Below are 19,916 nucleotides of genomic sequence, written 5' to 3' on the forward strand. Positions count from 1 at the left end.
AAATGAGCTGCTAGGCCATTTCTGACTTGCCAGCACCACCCTTAGGCCTTTGCTCTATTTTTAAGGAGGGCCAGGCCAATCATACCACAGGGAGTTTACATATACCTATCCAGTTGCCCATCTCCAGGTATACAGCCTGTTACACTGCTTAAATTACACAGGGAGTTTTTGTTCCAAAGAAGAGGTAGATGCTATGTGACAAATCTATCCCTCCTCATCTTATTTGTTGAAATATATTTAGATCTCTTGATCTAGTGTTAGCTGGATTGGATGACTGATGGAGGAATAAGAGTTTGTGGTCTACTAGATCCCTAATAGCCCTATAAGCTAGGCATAGGTCACTCTTAAGGACTATATGAAACTGAGTACAAGGGTAAAGCCTACAGTCTATACTGGTAGTTCACATCTTTTTATCCTTTAATTACAAACCTCTGCATTCTTTCCAACTGCTTATTAAGTTACATCCCAAAGGGGCACTGTACTCAATGATGGGTCTAATCTGTGTGGAGTACAAGGCGATGAGGACTTATTTAGATCTGGAAGAAATGACTTTTGCTATATGCTATACAAGGTAAAAGCATTTCCTAAACCCTGTTGCAATGTGATAGTCAAATGTGAGGGAGCTGTCCACCCAAATACCTAGGCCACTCAATAGCTTTTCATTTTACAGTAGTATGTTACCTATGCTATTAGCTGGGGCTATGGGTAGATTACCAAATGCTATAATGTTGCACTTTTTTGCATTTAATTTTGATTAGCGTTTCCTAAAAGAGGTGGCCTTCTGCCTTTCATGCATTTTTTTTCAAATATTCCTATAACTTTTATGTAGCTACACATCCTAAGCAGAAATAAGGATGTGCAAGCCACTACAGGTGTACCAATCTGCATTTCATGAATTTGCCCTTACTGGTGAGATCATATCCAAAATCCCATCACATGATATTCTACATAAATCATCAAATAACAGAATACTTACTTCAGTGTCTCAGGAGCAAGTTTGGTGCCTGACATGTTAGCGTGTGCCAAAGCCTGTGCGCTGCTGAAGAACATTTTTAAAGAGGGCGGAACTTCCTTTCCTTTCCTGCAAAAGATTAAAAAAAAAAAAGAGAAAGTATGCAAACCATGTACAGTGCAGCTCTGCCAAATTTTACTTACACAGATTTTCAAATACTGTAAGATGAAAGGAAAGACAAACATTCTTTCATTCTTTTCAAACTACAGTGTGATTAAAAACCGCTGCTTGCATACACAAAATACTTCATCAATAAGCACTGTTTAGCCTACAGTTCATCTTGCAACCGATGACACTAATTATTTTATTTTTTCTTTGCTGATCGGGTTAGTCCCGATAGATCAGTATCCTCTTTTCAGGGAGACCCAAGGTGGCATTTTTACTATTACAGTAAATTTGGTCAGGGCATCTGGGAACTTCCCATATTCTTTCAAATAGGTGCCATGGGATCTTTTACATCTTGCTCAGCTACCACAAGCAGATGGAACCTTGGTTTAATGTCTCATCCAAAGGATGACACACTCGGAAGTGCAGCACCTCCCTTCTGCTGCACTGCAATGTCTGCAATCCAACTTCCTGGTGCTGGAGTAGAACCTACAACTTTCTAAACCAAAGAAAAGTGTTTCACTTGTACCACTGACAATGATTAGTCTTCTCTGAGCTTACTTATTTGTACAATGCTTGGATTTAAGCACTTGAATAAACCTGTAACAGTTCCTCTGTAGCCCACCCCAGTTTTCGACGGCTTGGGTGTTCAGAGTTGATGACATAATGGTTCTTGATCAGCTGAGAGAACGGATGTTTGGGAAGATGCATAGGTCATGTTTGGATATGATGAAGTGCAGAGGATGAGCAGGAAAATTTCTGTTCTGGCCAGGAATGCTGACTCAGGGAGGCAAGGCTGCAGAGATGTACAGTCTGCAGTGTATGTCATAAAAACAATCCTAGAGTAGAAAGTACTGGAATTTCCTAAGTGTTCTGGTCAAATTTCCCATGTACTACAACTGCTACCTTGGGTTACCACAGAAAATACGACTAGCATGCTCAATAAAAAAATAAATAAATGAAAACTTGGCAAACTGAAAGCATCAGTTAAGAATGTCAAAAACTACAAGTAAACCCGTTTTTCAGGTGCAATCTTTTGTTATGCCCTGCTGCCTGCCAATCATCAGCTCTCACTCAATCAAATGAGTGGGTTAACAGTGTATTATGGACAGCAGTCCAGCCATCCATCAGGAATTTTTAGCTTTTAGTCCTTACTCTTCCCTGGCAGCTGATGTGCACATCTGCAGATGTGAAGGCCTGTAATGCCTTCCCCTGTGGGTATGCAAATGGCATCTAAAATATCATGTCAAAATGGCTTGGAGAAGCTAGTTAAACATGCTTGCCCAAATGCTGAATGCCATGCACCTTTGTCTCCAATAAATGCTGGCATTGCAGCAGGATGATTTCAGATGCTCACTCCTACCGACTCCACATCTGTCTCCCCCAGCTCCTGCACTCTAATCACAGGTCACCTGGGTCATAGGCCTTCAGCCTTCTACCACAGGCAGCAAGGTAACAACTGCATATTCTTACTGAAACGTCTGAAGCCAAATGGTTAATTATACCTGACAGTTTCTAAAGAACACAGCATATTTTTGCCAGTGCTGAAAGTCTAAGGAACAATATTTCTGAATGTTACCATGGGGTTCTTAAATATGCATATTTATATAGTTACACACACACACACACACACACACACACATATATATATATATATATATATATATATATATATATATATATATATATATATATATATATAAAATATATACATATTTTTTATTGACAGTCATGTGTATCATTACCAGCATTAACATATCTGTTATTTTTTTAAAAAAAGAAACATTTATTAAATTATCTAATTGTCATGTATGATATAGGCCATGTTACATTTATATAAATGAAAATAAATCATAGCAACACAATCTCAGTTGCAAACATTATACATTCCAAACCATGTTGAAACAACTGTAGCTGTAAACATTATACACAACTTTTAACATATCCAGTCACTGTTAGTCAGCATTACATAGTTAATTCAAATCCTGCCTTCTTTTAAACCTTATGCCTCCTCTTCATGTACTGATCCCACATTTCCCATTTTTTTCCTAAGTAATTTCCTCCTACCCTTTTGTATAGAACACAGTTCCAATTGTTTTATCTCTGTTTATATCTTCGTCCAGCTTCGCTACTTCTAGTAAAAATTGATTTCCATTTTCTAGTAATTGCTTTCTTGGCAGCCACCAAAACTAGACTCAGCAAGGTCTTACTATGTCTAGGCAATTCCAATTCTGTATACTAGCTCAAAAAAAAAACAATTTCCTTAGTTACTCTAGTTTGCTCACCCAGCATCTCCGACAGAGCAGTCTGCATGGTATCCTCTTTCTTCCCCATCACACCTCCAATATTTGTTGTCTACCTGAGAAAAAATTCTTTGAAGTCTTCTTGGGGTATAAAAAACACTTCTAGGCAAGGATCCTAAATCTTCCAGATTTTATTGTATATTTGGGAGACATACATATATCCCCCCATTGTTTCTTTGTGAATTGCCTATCTAATCTCTCTTCCCAATCCTTCCTACCCTCCTCTGACTGATTCTTAGAGTTATCATGAAATTCTTTATACACTCTACTAATTACTCCTTTCTTAAGGGCAACTTCTGTTCTATATTTTACTGAAAACTCTACCAGTGTTGGTCTTTCGTTTAAGACCCCCCATTTCTTTCTCTTTGCCTATACTCCGATATCAATCCATGATATGGAAGACAATCTCTAGCTTGCAGACAAATACGTTCTTGCCGTCAACCCATTCTATTACCGTCCCCCTCTAGTTATTTGCTCACAATACCTTTGCCAGTTTTCTCCAATATATTCCCACCCCCCTCTTGACTATTGTCTATATCCCTAAATGTAGTCATCCCTATCGGCAGAATCTCCTTTCGCCATTCCAGTGTTGGCTTAATTCTTAGAAGACCTTCTGCTACTTTATGAATATAATATTCTGTATGATTACTGCTGCTTTCTTTAAGGGTCTGCATCCAAAATCCCAGTCTCTCCCTGTTACCTGAGCTTCCCCTCTGTTTCGTCATCATCTCTTTTCACTTTGAACTATAATCTTCTGTGTGTTCTATGTATAGGAACCTTAACTGTGCTGCTCTGAAATACCCCTTCAAATCAGGTACTCCCAATCCACCCTGTTCTACTGGGAGAATGAGTTTATCCCACTTGACTCTTGCTGTCTTCCCCTCCAAGATAAAATCCTTCAAGCTCTTTATTAATTGCTATCCACAACTTCTCCTCTGGTTGATAAAAATATGCCTGACCAGTGTATAAGACTAAAGGGACTAAACACATTTTAACTGCTTGTGTCTTACTATCTATAGTCATATAAAAGAACTTCCATTTTCTCAGTGTTTGTATTATCTTTTGTTTAGTTTCTTCCCACATACACATCATCATTTTTAATCCATATACCTAAATAATTAATTTTACCATGTCCACATAAACATGGATATTGCAGAACCAATTCATGCGGGTACATAATTTACTGCTATTGCCTTTGTTTTAGCTTCATTAATTTTGTATCCCGAAATATTTGAAACTTCCTCACTGTGTTCCACAACACTGTAATGTCTCTGTTTTTTTTTTCAGGTATAAAGTAACAAAGGGGATAGAGGGCACTCCTGCCTGGTTCCTCTGCTCAAGCAGAGATTATCAGATGGGAACCAACCCACTTTAATTTTCAACTCCAATCCTTCATATATCCTCTTAATCAACCTTATAATTTTATCAGGGAATGCAAATGCTTCCATTGCTCTGCTCATAAAATCCCAGCTTACTGTGTCAAATGCTTTCTCTACATCAAGACCCACCAGCAACAGTGGTGTTTTCTTACATTCTGCTTCCCTCTGGATCATCACTGTTCTGTTTATGTTGTCAAAAGTTTGCCTCCCCTCCACAAAACCACACTGATCTATATCTATCAATTTTGGCATCACTTTTGCTATTCTTTTAGCCATTACCAACAAAAATACTTTACAATCATGATTTAGTATTGAAATGGACCTGTACAAAGCTGGATCTGACGCACCTTTACCCTCTTTAGACATTACACCTACTACCGCTTTTCTTCCAGGATGTTGGTACTTCTCCTCTCTTAAAATACTGTTATGCAAAACCTTCCAGATCTTTATCAGTTTTTCCCTCCTAGCTTCCAAACTTCTACAGGAATACCATCTATGCTTGGGGACTTTCCTATAGATTGGTCATACATCACCATTTTTATATTTTCATTTCTTACTATCCCAACTGTTTGCAATTGAGCCTCCTCTCGCTCTAATCTTGGCATATTTAACTCTTCCACAAACATTTCCATTTGTACCTTTTCTTTATTTTCTCTGCTTGACATAGACTTTCATCGTATTTCTGAAATATTTCTAATACTTCTACAGGATCCCTTGTTTCTGTTGTCTGAGTTGTTATGCTAAACGGTTTTGTACTCTAGAGTTATCAAAGAACAGTTGCTTAAACAGCAATCTTTCATGCATATTATCGAAATAATCCCTTTATTTCTGTTTAGCATTCTGTAGTTGCTCCTCTTCTTGTTGCGAGATTCCCCCTACTTTGCAATGCTCTAATATTTGTCAATACATCTAAATAATTATTGTTACTTCTTAACCACAGCTCCCTTTCATTTCCATCCTATTCTTAAACTCCACTTTAATTTTATTCTATTCCTTAGCTATATTTTCAGAAGAAGTTTATCTTCTCCAATAGCTCTTGAATAATTTCCACCACCTATTCCTTTAATTCCTCTCTTTTCAACAGATGGGGGGAGGCGCCAGTGTCTCATTTTTATTTTATAACCTTGTGTTTTTATTTTAGTTATTATTGCCACATGACTTGAAATAGGTTTTGGGTGCATATCAAGACCTTCAATTAAATGCACATGCTCCTGTGAAATGTAAATTCTGTCTACCCTTGCCCAGTTTTTATATCTTGGGGAATAATATGTAAATTCACTCCAAATTCCTAGCACTGAATTCACACTTTCCATGCCAAATATTTTCATATATTTCTTTAAAAATCTACCCTCCTTTGTTATATTACCTTTTCTGGACCTCCGACACATTTTCACTGTTCCAAATCAAATTCCACTCCCCACCTATAAATAATATTCCTTGCTGAAAGCTGATTTCCCCCAGAATTTTCTTTAGCTCCATTACAGCTGCTTTTAGTGGAATATAAATACATGCCAGTGTAATCCTCCTCCCTTGCCAGTAGCCCCTTAATACTACAAATCTACCATTATTGTCTTTTTTTCCTCATCTATTACTATTGGAGCTTATCTTGCAATTAATAAAAGTACTCCTCCCTTCCTTTGCCCCAGGTATTCTGCTGAATAACCATCCTGAAAACCTTCCTTTATCAAACTGAAATGTGCAATTCTTTCCAATTGTGTTGCCTATACTATAACTATTTGCACTCTACATTTTTAACTAGAATTCACTTCTCTTTCTTTTTTTTTTTGCATTTATCTGTGAGACCAGTATTGTTAAAAGACATAGAAAGAATCATATTCTTGAGGGATTATTATTTCTACCTTTTACGTATAATAGCTTTTGTATTAAATGTCTAGATCCAGCCTTTGTGTTACATACATGCACTATTTGGCAGGTTAATCTTTTATACAATTGCTTCTTGTCATCTCCATTTGAGCCTATGTCACATCTTGCAGAACTTTTTACTTTATTGAAAGCTCTCAAATAAAAATACCCCCCCATACCCCCCCTAAAACCTATTAACTTAACACACAAAACTATGAACACCTTCAAATAATGAAATTTTACCCCCTTAATAGGGACAAAAATTCCAAACTAACAGCCACACACAAACTCGAGCTAAACAGAATGAAAGATTATCCACACTAGGATGCACGATCGAACCTCTGATTCTATAAAGTGCTGTCTCGTTTTGCCTTATCTTTATAACTCTCCCAACTGGAAAAACACTTGAACGCTTTCAGAGAGCATTTTCTCCAAGACATCTTTATCAGATTGTCTGCTAGTGACATGAGAACCACATACAGGACTGTTTACTAGAAAAAAGAAATTACAATAGTCAATATTCTTTTTCATTTACCTGTTTTCTGTTAAACACTAATTTTTCTTTTGTCATGCTCTTTTAACCAGATCCTTTTTTTTTTTTTTTTTTTTTTACCTTGCAGTGCCTACATTTTTTAAAACTGAACAAGGAGAAAGAGTAGGGAGAAAGAAACAAAAATAATAAAGTGAAGCACCAATTTACATTAGTATCCCCATTACACTTAAAAATAACTGGCAAAATGTACTTTATAACATACAGAGAAAAATCATGCATCACTTAAGTAATATTGTTAAGAAAAACATTTGTTTTACTTACAGTTATCTTTATGCTTCCTCTTTCCCTTTCCTGATTATTTTTCTGAACATTAGCGACATGAAGTAAGGAATATGCTTTAGAGTTCCTTACAAGCTTAACAAAGTCCACATAGTTAAACATGCTTGCCCAAATGCAAAACAGATTTTCTTGTTCTGCTTTGTTTCACAAATATAATTATTACTTTGTAATGCAACATTTGTCAGTGTCCAAGTTAATGATTTTAGTTTCCATACATTAATGACAAAAAGTCATGGGCGGTGCAGTGGTGCAGCGGTTAACGTTGTCACCTCACAGCAAGAGGTTCTCTGGTTTGATTCTTGGCAGGGGTGCCTTCTGTGCAGAGTTTGCATGTTCTCCCTGAGTTCATGTGGGTTTCTGCTGGGTACTCCGGTTTCCACCCACAATCCAAAGACGTGTCTGGAGCATTTCTCCCCGGGCCTCCGCAGAAAATAGGCTCTATCCTGTCAAACTTTCCCAGTCAGCAAAATGATAAATAAAAAAAATATACAAGTAGGGCATATGCTTCGAAGTCCCTTACGAGTTTAACATCCAAGAAATTTCAGTATTTCCAGATTTCCTTGTTCTACTGCTGTTCATCTCCATCTCCCAAACCCTGTCTCTGCTTCATCTCCAGCAGGGCACTCTTGATTCTTCAAGTCAACCCCTGTGCTTTTTTCCCTCTCTCATGCATTTTCCAATGAAACACTGGAAAAGGTTTCACTGACAAAGTCTCTCTCTAATCATGATTGCCAGAACAAAAAAAAAAACAGAATCTCCTTCAGTTTCACAGCTCACTTTTTGTTGGACAAACTTTTTTATTTTTTCCTTAGCACGTATTTCATCAAAAAATGTTTTTTGTTCCTCCAGGGAAAAACATTTTGAAGATAGCTGGGTACAGCAGTTTGCATCTCATACCTGCTTCTCGACTTTCCCTATATAACGGAATAAATGTATTGCTCTTGTCTGGTGTACAATCAGCAGTCATTCTCCACAAACACTCTGCTGTCTCCCACTTTTATTACTTTGTCCTTCGGCCACAGTTTTGTCAGAATCAATTCCTTCTACTGCTAAGACTGTATTTTTACTGTTAAAGGTTTAGGTTGTTTTCTCATAGCCAGGTTTGGAGCATACACACAATGTGCCCGTTCAATTAAGAATTCCCGTAGTGGAATACCAGTCCAATTGCTTACTTCTGCTTTCATGAAATCAATGGTCTATACCTTTCACCTTCTCAGCTACAGCAGAAAATCTTAGGTTTTTTTCTATGTGCTCTGTTCTCTAATTCTATTGTTTTGAAACATCTCTTCTTGTGCAGTCTCATTCAGCCAGACTTTTCTTCATTTCAACATCTGAGTTTTGCAGGTTTACCATCTCATCTGAGTATCTGTTTAAAGCTTCTTCCATTTTTCTAGCCTTTTATTGTTTGAGTTGATATACTCCATCAGTGTTTCATTTGTTTTAGTCAGGTCTGTATACAATTGCTTTATACTTTCGTCAAGGTTACCGGAAGTCGTATCTGGAAGCTTGCATTACTTTTTGCTGAACAGCTACAGTGCTTTTCCCAGTCAGTGTTCTTTCAACACTTTTGGTAGATGATTTTCCTTCATGTCCTCTGTATTTCTTTTTTTTTCTGGCATCCAGGCAGGGCACTTACTAGCTAGTTACTGCAATTTACTCAAAACTCCAGGTCCACTGGCTTTCACTGCTAAGTTTCTGTTTTCACACTGAAAGTGCCAGAATTATGCTGTTACTCAATGTGCAGCCATCTTGGAAGTCCAATATGTCTGTTATTATAGTTGATATGACTGGGTGTTACTTGCATAGTACTATTGTAACAATACATTGACTGCGTTTATCAATTCTACCTTCATATACTGCTGTGTATTAATCTTGGAATTCTCCTGACATATCATATGGTCAGCATATAAGAAAAACACTGAAAGTGATAGTGCAGGAAGCCATGTTAGACTTGTTCTCTCAGCATTTCAGCAAAAGGCATGCAATTCTGATTAGTTTTCCTAACAGAAAACAAAAGCCTCCCAATTTATGTACATCTGCACTGAGTACCTACTTTCAGCTTGCAAACAGGAACATACACAAAGCTTTCATCACCAAGAACAGACTTCAAAACTGAGAGCAAGAGGTCAAAAGGGGTAATAAAACTTTCCTCTCTAGCAGGCCACATTTCTAGTCAAAGAAACAAAGAACTGCGGAAGTAAAAACAAACTTGTCCAAAGGCAGACAGGAGGAAAGAATCATATGCCCATGGCTGGATTTGCTCAACTGCAGATACAGAACAAAGGAATTCCAAAAGCCTTCTCTGTTGTTGAAGGTACTATACACTGCATTGGAACAGATTCAGGGGTCAGACTTTCAGATATCCACTCATGGTTCTTTCGCCAGTCTTACTCAGACTGCTGCTAGTTGCCAGCTAACAAGCAGGAAGACTCTGGATGAGCTTTGCTGAAGAACTGCTATCCTGCAATGCACTCTGAAAAAGGAACCAGAGACTGTGATATTGCATTTTGTTAATTCAGGACTTGATCAACTCCAGAAAGGAAGAGCCATTTTTTGTGACATGCAGTGCGGTGTGCCAGAGATGTAGTTCACTAAGTCTACTTGTCAATGAATTAGACTTTGGCCTACAGGGGAGCCAGTGTGAATGTTCAAGAATATTTTTTTTTTATTTCTAATAGTGAGTGAATGCAGAATGTACATCTAATCCCCAATACTCATCAAGGACTAAATACCCTTAAAGAGAATCTGCTAACAAAAGACTTATGGCTGCTGACAGATTTTCTTTTTGTATGGACTGGCATTGATATAGGCTAGACTGATGTTAAGTGATTTATTTTTTTTTTACTTTTACGGCTGTACAGCAATTTCATCTTTGATTATGGCAACTTAATGCATGCTAGCTGTTTTATTCTTAGCTTGATTGGAAGATAGAACAATATATTTAGAAAGGGAGACAATTAGTGCTGAGCCAACCAATTCTTATACACACAAGCAGTTTATAACATAAAATGTTATATCCCAGCCTAACTGTTCTGATAAGTGTGATATTCAAGCAAAATAAGAAAGCGCTTTGGAGGAATACATTATGAAATCAGAATTCAAAGCTGTTGGCTTAATTTAAGTCAGACTTGAATATTGCATTTTGCAATGCATCTTGAAGTTACCAGGTATAAAAGTTAGAGAGAGAGAGGGAGTGTTTAAAATTGCTAGGTAACAGGCAGAAGCAATGGAAAAGAAGTAATACCACTCTTTCTAAAAAACAGGCCTCCTCCAAATGTTAAAACTCATAGCACTGACCTTTAAAAATGATAGCAGATGGCTATAAAGTAAAGCCCGCCACCACCTGAACAGCATGTTGAGGACCCAAAAAAAAAAAATCTGAACTCAAAACACGGACTTTGTAGAACTAAAACAACTTTATACAAGCTTCTTCCTACAATGCTGTAAATCACAATGGTAAACAATACCAACTTTTAGGATGTTTGGTTGCAATGTACTGAACAGAAATAGCACAGTGCAGGTAGACAAATAGAACAATACACCAGATGATGCGTTATCGTTCCATTATTTTTTAGTTGCACTGTGCAACTGGGCTGGACCAACAACAGCACAGTTAGAAAACAGTGTAAGTACCACAAATGCCTGTGATACAGGTTTATTTCTCTAGCTACATTGTGCTATTGGTCTGCTGGTCCATTATGCTAGCTGCACTGAACTACTGATCAATTCAGCGGACCAGTAGCACAATGCAGCTAGAAAAACAGACCAGAAGTATAAGCAGCTAAAAGCCCATTGTGCAACTGGTTTATTTTTCTAGCTGCATTATGCTACTGACCTGTTCAAAAGACCAAAGCACAGTGTAGACAGAAGTCTAAGGTTAGTCCACTGACTCTGGTTGGATTTGGATGAGGGCAGCAGCAGACACATACACTGCTGGACTGAATTGAGGCATAGCACTCAACAAAATAAGCATAGCCTATCTCACCCAAGCAAAACACTCCAGATTTCCAAGCCAGTTTTCTCCATGTTGTGCTCATGTCAGAAACAGAATGTGGAGTTCTGTCTTTCTTGTATAAGCAACAAACATTATAAGATCAGTCTCTCTTTACTGCACCCAGCCGCCAAAAGTGATACACTGGAAACTCTGCTCTCTCAGAAGGAATCTCAGTACCAATATGGTGATGACACAAAGCTTCTTCAACATATCCATCTACAAGTAAGTCTTACAGAGAAACATTCAAGAAATACCATGCACAGTTAATCTTTAAACACAATAGCATCACACCATCAAGGCTGTCGGTGGATTTTACAACCGAATCAGGCCAGAAACAAATACATACATACTCTGATACAGAATTTCAACTCAAGAGGAAACACTCAAAAAAATTATTAACACTACCACGTAATACTGAGGAACCACAAAGGTATCTATATGTTGACAGGGTAAGGAACATTTTATTCTCTGCTGTCACTGTGAGTATCTCGCACAAATATATTATAATGCCTCATCATTGCTGTCTTTACAGTATTTACTTAGCTTGGTATAACACTGGACTATGCAATGAGTCCACAACAGACCAGAAGTTTTAGTAAACATCCTTGGATGACCACTGCACATGTTAGCCTTAGAAACCTAATCTAGTTTAGGGCGCTTGGCAAAAACATGCATCTGCTTCAGACACCCTTGAAAAAGGAAAGGAAGGATGCAACTTACTCTGTGAAGTGAGTCTTGACGGGTCCTAAATTTGTTTAGCTTGCAGAACCTTAAAAACACAAGCAGCTTGTGATCTAGTTTGTGTTTTTTTGGCAACAGGAATAGGTAACACATCAGGTATAAAAATGATGAAATGTTTTAAGACTTTACAAAAACTTTAGTCTTAAGGATTGATACAAAGAGTAGTCTTCTAAGGTCTACCATGTAAAATAATTTCCCTTTGATTCTGAGGAAGAAGATAATACAAAGGATTATTTTGATTCAGCAAAATATCCATCATAATTTTGATATAATGGAAGCATTACTAGCAAATGCGGCACTACCTTTATGAAGCACACTGTAAGCATCCCATTATATAAACTGATGTATTTCTGACAATAACTATATTTAAGGATACATCATTTGAAATGGCAGAAAAAAACAGGCCTAAATGAAGACTTTGCCAATGTTCTGAAACAAAATTAAAGTCTCAATTCTGAAAAGTTGGTTTTGGGGTGGTGGAAGAGCACTCCCTTCAAGAGTATCTTCATCAGTGGTTTAAAGCGGATATATGCTGCACACACCATTCTGTGTTGCTCATTTCTGCTAATTTTAACAACAATGATGCTACACTATATCAGCATAAAATAGTTAGACTGAATAAAATAAAATACAGGCTCCTAACTATGGATCAAAACTAAAAAAAAAAAAAAGAACTGTATACTAACATACAGCTAATTACTTTTTATTAAACAAGAAAAATCTTTATTGAAATATCAGTTATGACATAGGTACTCGTATGTTTAGGTAAATTAAAGCAAACCATACTGGCATATTTTCAGTCGCAAACATTATATATCACATATAATCTTCTATATAGTCACTGTCACTAGACCATTACATAGCTCATTCAATTCCCGCCTTCCCTTAAACCTCATTCCTCTTCCAAAACATTATCCTGCTTGTATTGTTCTCACAATTTTTCCCCCACAAATCCCATTTTTTAATATAATTTTCAACTACCCTTTTCTAAAGATCCTACATCCAGTTTTTACCTCTGTTACTATATTCACTACTTCTAGTACAGTTGGTTTAGACTTTGATTTGAATTTTCTAATAACTATTTGGGCAGCCTCCAGAATTAAACTTAGGAAGGCCTTACTATATCTAGGCAATTCTGATTCCGTACCACAGATAAAAAAAAATCCTTAGTTACACTAATTTGCTTACACAGTACTCCTGACAGACTAGTCTGCAGGAAATTCTGAAAGTCTGCCAACTCATTACACTTCCAAAAAATATGTTCCCAGTTATCTCTTTCTTCCCTTTTACACCTCCAACATTTGTAATGTACCACTGTAAAAATTCTCTGGAGTCTGCTTGGGGTATAAAAATACCTATGCAAACACCTCCAAGCAAAAATCCTAAATCTTCTAAACTTTGCTGCATATTTGGAAGCTATATATATATATATATATATATATATATCTCCTATTTTTTTCTTTGTAAATTGCTTATCCAATCTCTCTTCCTAATCCTTTCTAACCTTCTCAGATTGATTCGTATTGTTATCATGCAGTACTCTATATGCCCTAGTAATTATCCCCTTTTGTAACATGAGGTACTGTTTTATATTCTACTAAAACTCTACCAGTGCAGGTCTTTCACTTAGGATCCCTAAAAAAGTAATTTACAGGGCACAGTGCAATGAATGTGATGCAACCAGTGCAGGGGGTGACTAACACTAAAAAAGTAAATTACAGGGCACAGTGCAATGAATGTGATGCATTCTATGTGGGCAAGTCTGTAAATAAACTCAAGCAAAGGATTTCATGTCATCTGTCAGAAATCCGCTCTGGATGTAAAAATAATGCACTAGCCAAACACCTTTCTCTTCATAAAAGACACACAGGTTTTAAGTTCCAGATCCTGGATCACATAGACATGGGTGATCTTGAAGGAGACATCCCGAATATTCTGGAGAAACAGGAACTCATGTGGCTATTAAAGCTGAACTCTTTTAGAAAGCCTGGACTAAACTACTACTGTTCAATTAAAAGTGCACTGGAACTTAGAAAATTGCCACATTGTTTACATGATTAATTGTTATTTTATTTATTTTATTTATTTATTTATTTTTTCTACAAATTGGTTTTAAATACCATTTTAAATCATTTGAAATTTAAGTGTATATTTTGTTTCCATCATCATACATATATATTTTTTTATTTTTTTCTGGTTCTCTTTTTTCCACTTTATTCAAAATGATGGTAATAACAATACTAACTAATTATACAATTATATAGGTTTTTAGGGTTCTTGTACACAGACCTGAAGAAGTCTAGAAGGACGAAAGCGATCTTTGTTAACAATAGGTTATGAAAATAGAAACTGATTTTTACATGCAAAATGTATATGTGTATATTTATATATAATTTTTGATCGCAAATGAACTAAGGTTGATATATTTCCAGCCATGTAGTATACTGCCTTATATAAAATCACAGACTTAATCTTCTTCTTCTTCTTTCGGCTTTTTCCCGGTTAGGGGTCGCCACAGCGGATCACCTTGTCCGCACATTGAATGGCAGTGAAGTTTTATGGTGTCGAGTTGCCAGCCCGGCGCCCAACCTTCCACAGAAGGCACACTCACACCTAGGGCCAATTTAGAGTGTCCAATCCACCTGCAGCATGTCTTTGGGATGTGGGAGGAAACCGGAGCACCCGGAGGAAACCCACGCGACCACAGGGAGGACATGCAGACTCCGCACAGAAGGCACCCCAGCCGAGGATCGAACCGGAGAACCTCTTGCTGCGAGGCAGCAATGCTAACCACTGCACCACCGTGGCCGCCCAAAATCACAGACTTAATAATTTGGTTAAATAAGATGTACCATTAAAGTACATTAGGGCTATATATTATTATGAAGATACAAACTGGAATTCGACCACCACAATAAATGGATAAAATGTATTTATTGTGAACAGATAAGCGCTTTCACGTGTGCCAAGACACGCTTCTTCAGATCCTTACAACAAACAACTTCTAAAACCAAGTATATATACACATTTCTAAAGTGGTCAATCAGCTTAATTAATCTAAACCTAACCATGTGATTAAAATCATTCAATTAAACAAACCAAGCACTGGCAAGTACTGTTGCTCATGTTGCAAAGTAGATGGAATAAATAAGTAAATAAATAAATGCAGAACCAACAAAGCTCAAACAGTTAAATGATGAACAAATCTCCTTAGTTGAAACAGAGGCAATTAATCATAAAACTATGTGTCTTAAGAACTCTTATTCAAGCAGTCCTAATGACTGAAATAAATATATGTTTTAAAAACTCTATGTCCAATACATCCTAAGAGTATATGATGAATGTGCAAAACCGCTGAGGTAGAATACAATGGAAATAAAAATAAAAATAAAAACTGAAATATCAGATTCTGTCAGGCAATGGCATAAAATTACTGCCCTTCCTTTTTAAAAATTCTATTACATGAATTGTCAGTAAAAATGAAAACCTAGCTTATATATAAGTCAAAAATTGTGTAGAAGTAAGAATATGAATATAAATACAGTGTAAATACAACAATATGAACTTTTGTACATATGTATATATGTCTGAGTAAATAAACATAAAAAGTGTATGAAAAGTATATAAAAATGTAAAAATATATAAATGTATGCATATTAGTAAAGCCATGTGTATGGCTCACTCAGTGATACAGCAGTAACAAATAAACACATAAACACATTGAACTGGAAAAGGAACAAATATGATCAAATATCTGGAATAAATTAATTGCATATGTTAAATAGAACTCATAAACAGACACAAGTTACAAGAGATGAACAATATATAAAAAACATAAAACGGAAAAACTTGGTATAAAGCCTAATATCTATGAAATTCTATGAAAATCTATAAAAATCTATACAAATACGTGGTCATGTACTATCCAAGTGTGTATATAAAAACTATCAATCTAACAAAAGCTTAACAGTCTAAAATCTCCTGATAGGATATACAAATTACATTATTCTTTCTTGTACTGACATTATTAGTATGTCAAGAAGAAACTGCTGATCCAAGTCTGTATATAGAATAAGAAATGTGATAGTAAACAAGTATAATCAAATAAATGTATCTGTATACACTGCCACTAAAATCAGACATGGTTAAAAGAAAATCAGACATGGTTAAGAGAATTACTTTGCACTGCGTCCTTTCAACGGGGCCCTTACACTAACATATTGATTAAGTCCTGGCTCATAATGTGCTTTGAGTTTGAAAATCCAAGAGAGTTCCACTAGCTCTAAATCATTGAAATTGTCTCCATCTCTAGAATTAGGTAGAACTGTCTGTAGGATTCTAAATACAAATGAATGTGTTAGATTATTAGCAATGTGTTTAGCCAAAGCACTTTTGGTATCACATTTCCTGATATCTAAAGCATGTTCCAGTATCCTCTCCCTCAAGGTCCTGGTAGTCATTCCTACATAGAATACTGTACAACTCTGACATGTAGCTAAATATATAAGGTTCTTGCTAGCACATGTACCTTTGTGATGGGGTTCAAACCTGTAGTTCAACACTGGATGTTCAAACTCCTGGACTGTAGTAATCAATGTACATGCACTGCACTTGTTACAAGGAAAAGTACCTGACTTCACATCCTTGTTAATGCTTATATTCTTATTAACATTATTAGGCTCTATACATAGGAGTCTACTGAGATTCTTACTGTTACGAAATGTGTATGAAGGTGTGGAGCCCACTATCATTGCTAACTGTTGATCAGTCAAGAGGATATGCCAATTGCTTAAAATAATATCTTTAATGTGATGGATGTCACTGGTATATCTAAGATTGATTCTGACTCTGGAACTGTCAAAGGACTTCTTGCCACGAAAACCAAACGTTCTTATGTGATTGCCAACTGAAGCAGTCTCTTCATTGAATAGAACCTGATTCTTGACCTTCCTAATCTTTTCTTTGTCATAGCCTCTGTCCAAAAAACATTGCTCTAAAAAACTGCTCTGTTTATTGAGTTCAACACTGTTGTGACATAGCCTCTTTATCCTGGTGAATTGGCTCTTCATTATGCTATCGAATACGTATCTGGGATGCATACTACTAAACTGGAGTAGGGTGTTCCTCCAACATTCCTTTCTGAAAATAGTTGTCTCTATCTTATGATTCATGTTCTTATATAATCTCACATCTAGGAAATCTATACTCTGTAGGTCATGACATATCGTAAAACTCACCCCAGCCGAGGATCGAACCGGAGAACCTCTTGCTGCGAGGCAGCAATGCTAACCACTGCACCACCGTGGCCGCCCAAAATCACAGACTTAATAATTTGGTTAAATAAGATGTACCATTAAAGTACATTAGGGCTATATATTATTATGACAGCTACTAGGTAGGGCAGGACCAGCTCGAATGTCACACTGATGGGGGAAGGGATGTGAATTTAACATGTGTACCAATAACACTTTGTTTTACAGCACAATAAACCACTCCCATGCCTGATAAAAAGTATATATATATTTAGAAAGCTTGTGAGGAAATTATTACTCTATTTTTGTTTTACTTGGATCGCTTGTCTGTGTACTTAATAAAAGATTTTTGAGTGGAAACAGACTGCCTGCCTTGCTTGGATTACTTTCGAATACTTAGTAATGCTGTAGAATTATATATTTTCAATTATTACTTTTTGACTTGACGAGTTTACGTTCGCTACTTCTACTACTATTGTCTGATCTGATTAATATACAGTGATTAACTAGAAATATATGGACTGAAAATCTTCCACACAGAGAAGTTTCTTACACTGTTTCACTTAGGATCCCCCCAACATGCAGTTAACTCTTTAGTACCACCTTAATAATATAAAAAATATGCTCCACGATAACCTTATACATTTATAATTTTGTGCTTATGTTCTGTCTGATACTTCTACAGTATCATTTAGATTAAGCTTTTATAAGTAATAACTATCTCAATTTTACTATCTTCTTTTCTTTTTCTCTCTCTCGCCCTCTATTACATACTTCAACATTCATTATTTTTTCTCTCTCCTATTTTCAGACCTCTCTCTCTCTCCATATTCAATTTACATTTAATTTTCACTTCTCTAGAAATAATTTTTACCTTTTTCTGTCCATCTCATACATATTAATTGCATGCTTCTTCAACTTTTTTGTACTCCAAATTTTCTAGTTTGCACTTTTTTGTTCGTTAATCTCAACCTTTTATTCCTTCTTTAACTCACTATTCTCCTTTTACACTCTTTCCATTTCTTAATACCTTGGAAAAGATTACACAGAAAGCCACGTCTTCAATATCCTTAGTGAAAATAAATTTTTCACTCAGACTTCAGCTACCTCAATTCCTGTGTGTATGTAAATAGGTTCCATTGGTCTGGCCAGAAGGGAGTTTGATTGACATCTGTTTGACTGCATTTGGTTGAGAATATAGACAGTCAACAGTTGGGGTAAACTGACAATCCTTGGGTAGGGGAATATTCCCTTTCCTCAGGAATTGTGCGATCTTAGAGTTAGTATATACACACAGGGGAAAGTCATTTAGGGTTTTTTTTTTTAAGTAATATTTGCATGTGATGAGAAGCAACCTAGTTTATGGGTACTAGTAAGTTGATATTTCCATTTTTGATGTAGCGTGTTTGCCTTCAGGATGTTGACATTCATGTTATTTGACAAACTGAGTGCAAATTGTGTAAACATTTTACTTTTCTGTCTAATGCCATATTGCAATTATAAACATCTGCTGCAATACAGGCTTTAAAATTTAATTTCCTGTATTTATGACTTATTGTTCAATTTTCTGGGAAATATTTTCCCTGGTCTCTGCTAAAAAGGGCTTTCCATCCAGTCAGACTTTACTGTTAAACAAATGCAAATAAATAAAACAAAATAAGCAACAAAAAGGAAAAATGGAAGCGAGCACCTATTGTCAGCTCACTAGCACTGTGTGCACCTTGGCAACACACATCAGACCCAAAAGGAATGGGTTAGGGCTTTCATTAGGAAAACCCATCCTCTTTACTACTGTAAAAGTTTGTGGGGGGAGACCAACTCCCTTTATGGTGGTGCACCCACTGGCTATCTCTTGCCCTGCTATGAAAATATTAGGGCCACAGCCAACTGAAAGGATCTGAAGATAGCAGGCACAAGGAAGAAAAAATATAAAAGACATGTGGGCGCACTAATTTTTTTCAAAACTGGGTTTGGTCAACATCTTTTTTAGTCAATAAAATTTGGTTAACCAAGCAGATGGTCGATAGGTGTGCAAGATCGCACAACTGGAGTTGGGAGATATGTCCTTTCCCCAATATTATGTAATCTCAAAGTCAGTATACATAATTAGCAGGGTGATGTGGGGGGGGGGGGGGACTTGCTCCCCTGCAAAAAATTAAATGCAGTAGAGAGTTGATTATCCAAATGTCGATGATCTGAAATGTCAATTATCTGAACCTAGTCTTTCAAACTTTTTGGGTAGGAAAAATCCTAAAGTCTGAATATGTAAATGCTATATGTATTAGCTTGTGCATGTTTTTTGAACTTGTAGCCTGCTTGTGTGTGAAAAATATTCTTTATTGTCCACTGGACTTGATGAATGGTTAAAAAGTGTATTCCCTGTGTGAAGAAAAAACAAGATTTTAGAAGTTTTTTTATCCAGTTCAATCTATGTT

The 19,916-nt window shown here is 36.5% G+C and overlaps 1 protein-coding gene across 5 annotated transcripts in view; it reads right to left on the minus strand.

Moving 5' to 3' along the window:
- Window positions 1–19,916, minus strand: part of CARMIL1 (capping protein regulator and myosin 1 linker 1) — a 4,434,936-nt gene that overhangs the window by 1,543,990 nt on the left and 2,871,030 nt on the right. For all 5 annotated transcript variants that reach the window (XM_044067077.1, XM_044067074.1, XM_044067073.1 and 2 more), the window contains exon 16: window positions 977–1,081. In XM_044067077.1, the coding sequence (XP_043923012.1) occupies window positions 977–1,081 (105 nt within the window). The remainder of the gene's footprint in view (window positions 1–976; window positions 1,082–19,916) is intronic.

This window comes from Protopterus annectens, chromosome 3.part1 (assembly GCF_019279795.1).
Source record: "Protopterus annectens isolate FY-2018-M chromosome 3.part1, PAN1.0, whole genome shotgun sequence".
NCBI lineage: Eukaryota > Metazoa > Chordata > Ceratodontiformes > Protopteridae > Protopterus > Protopterus annectens.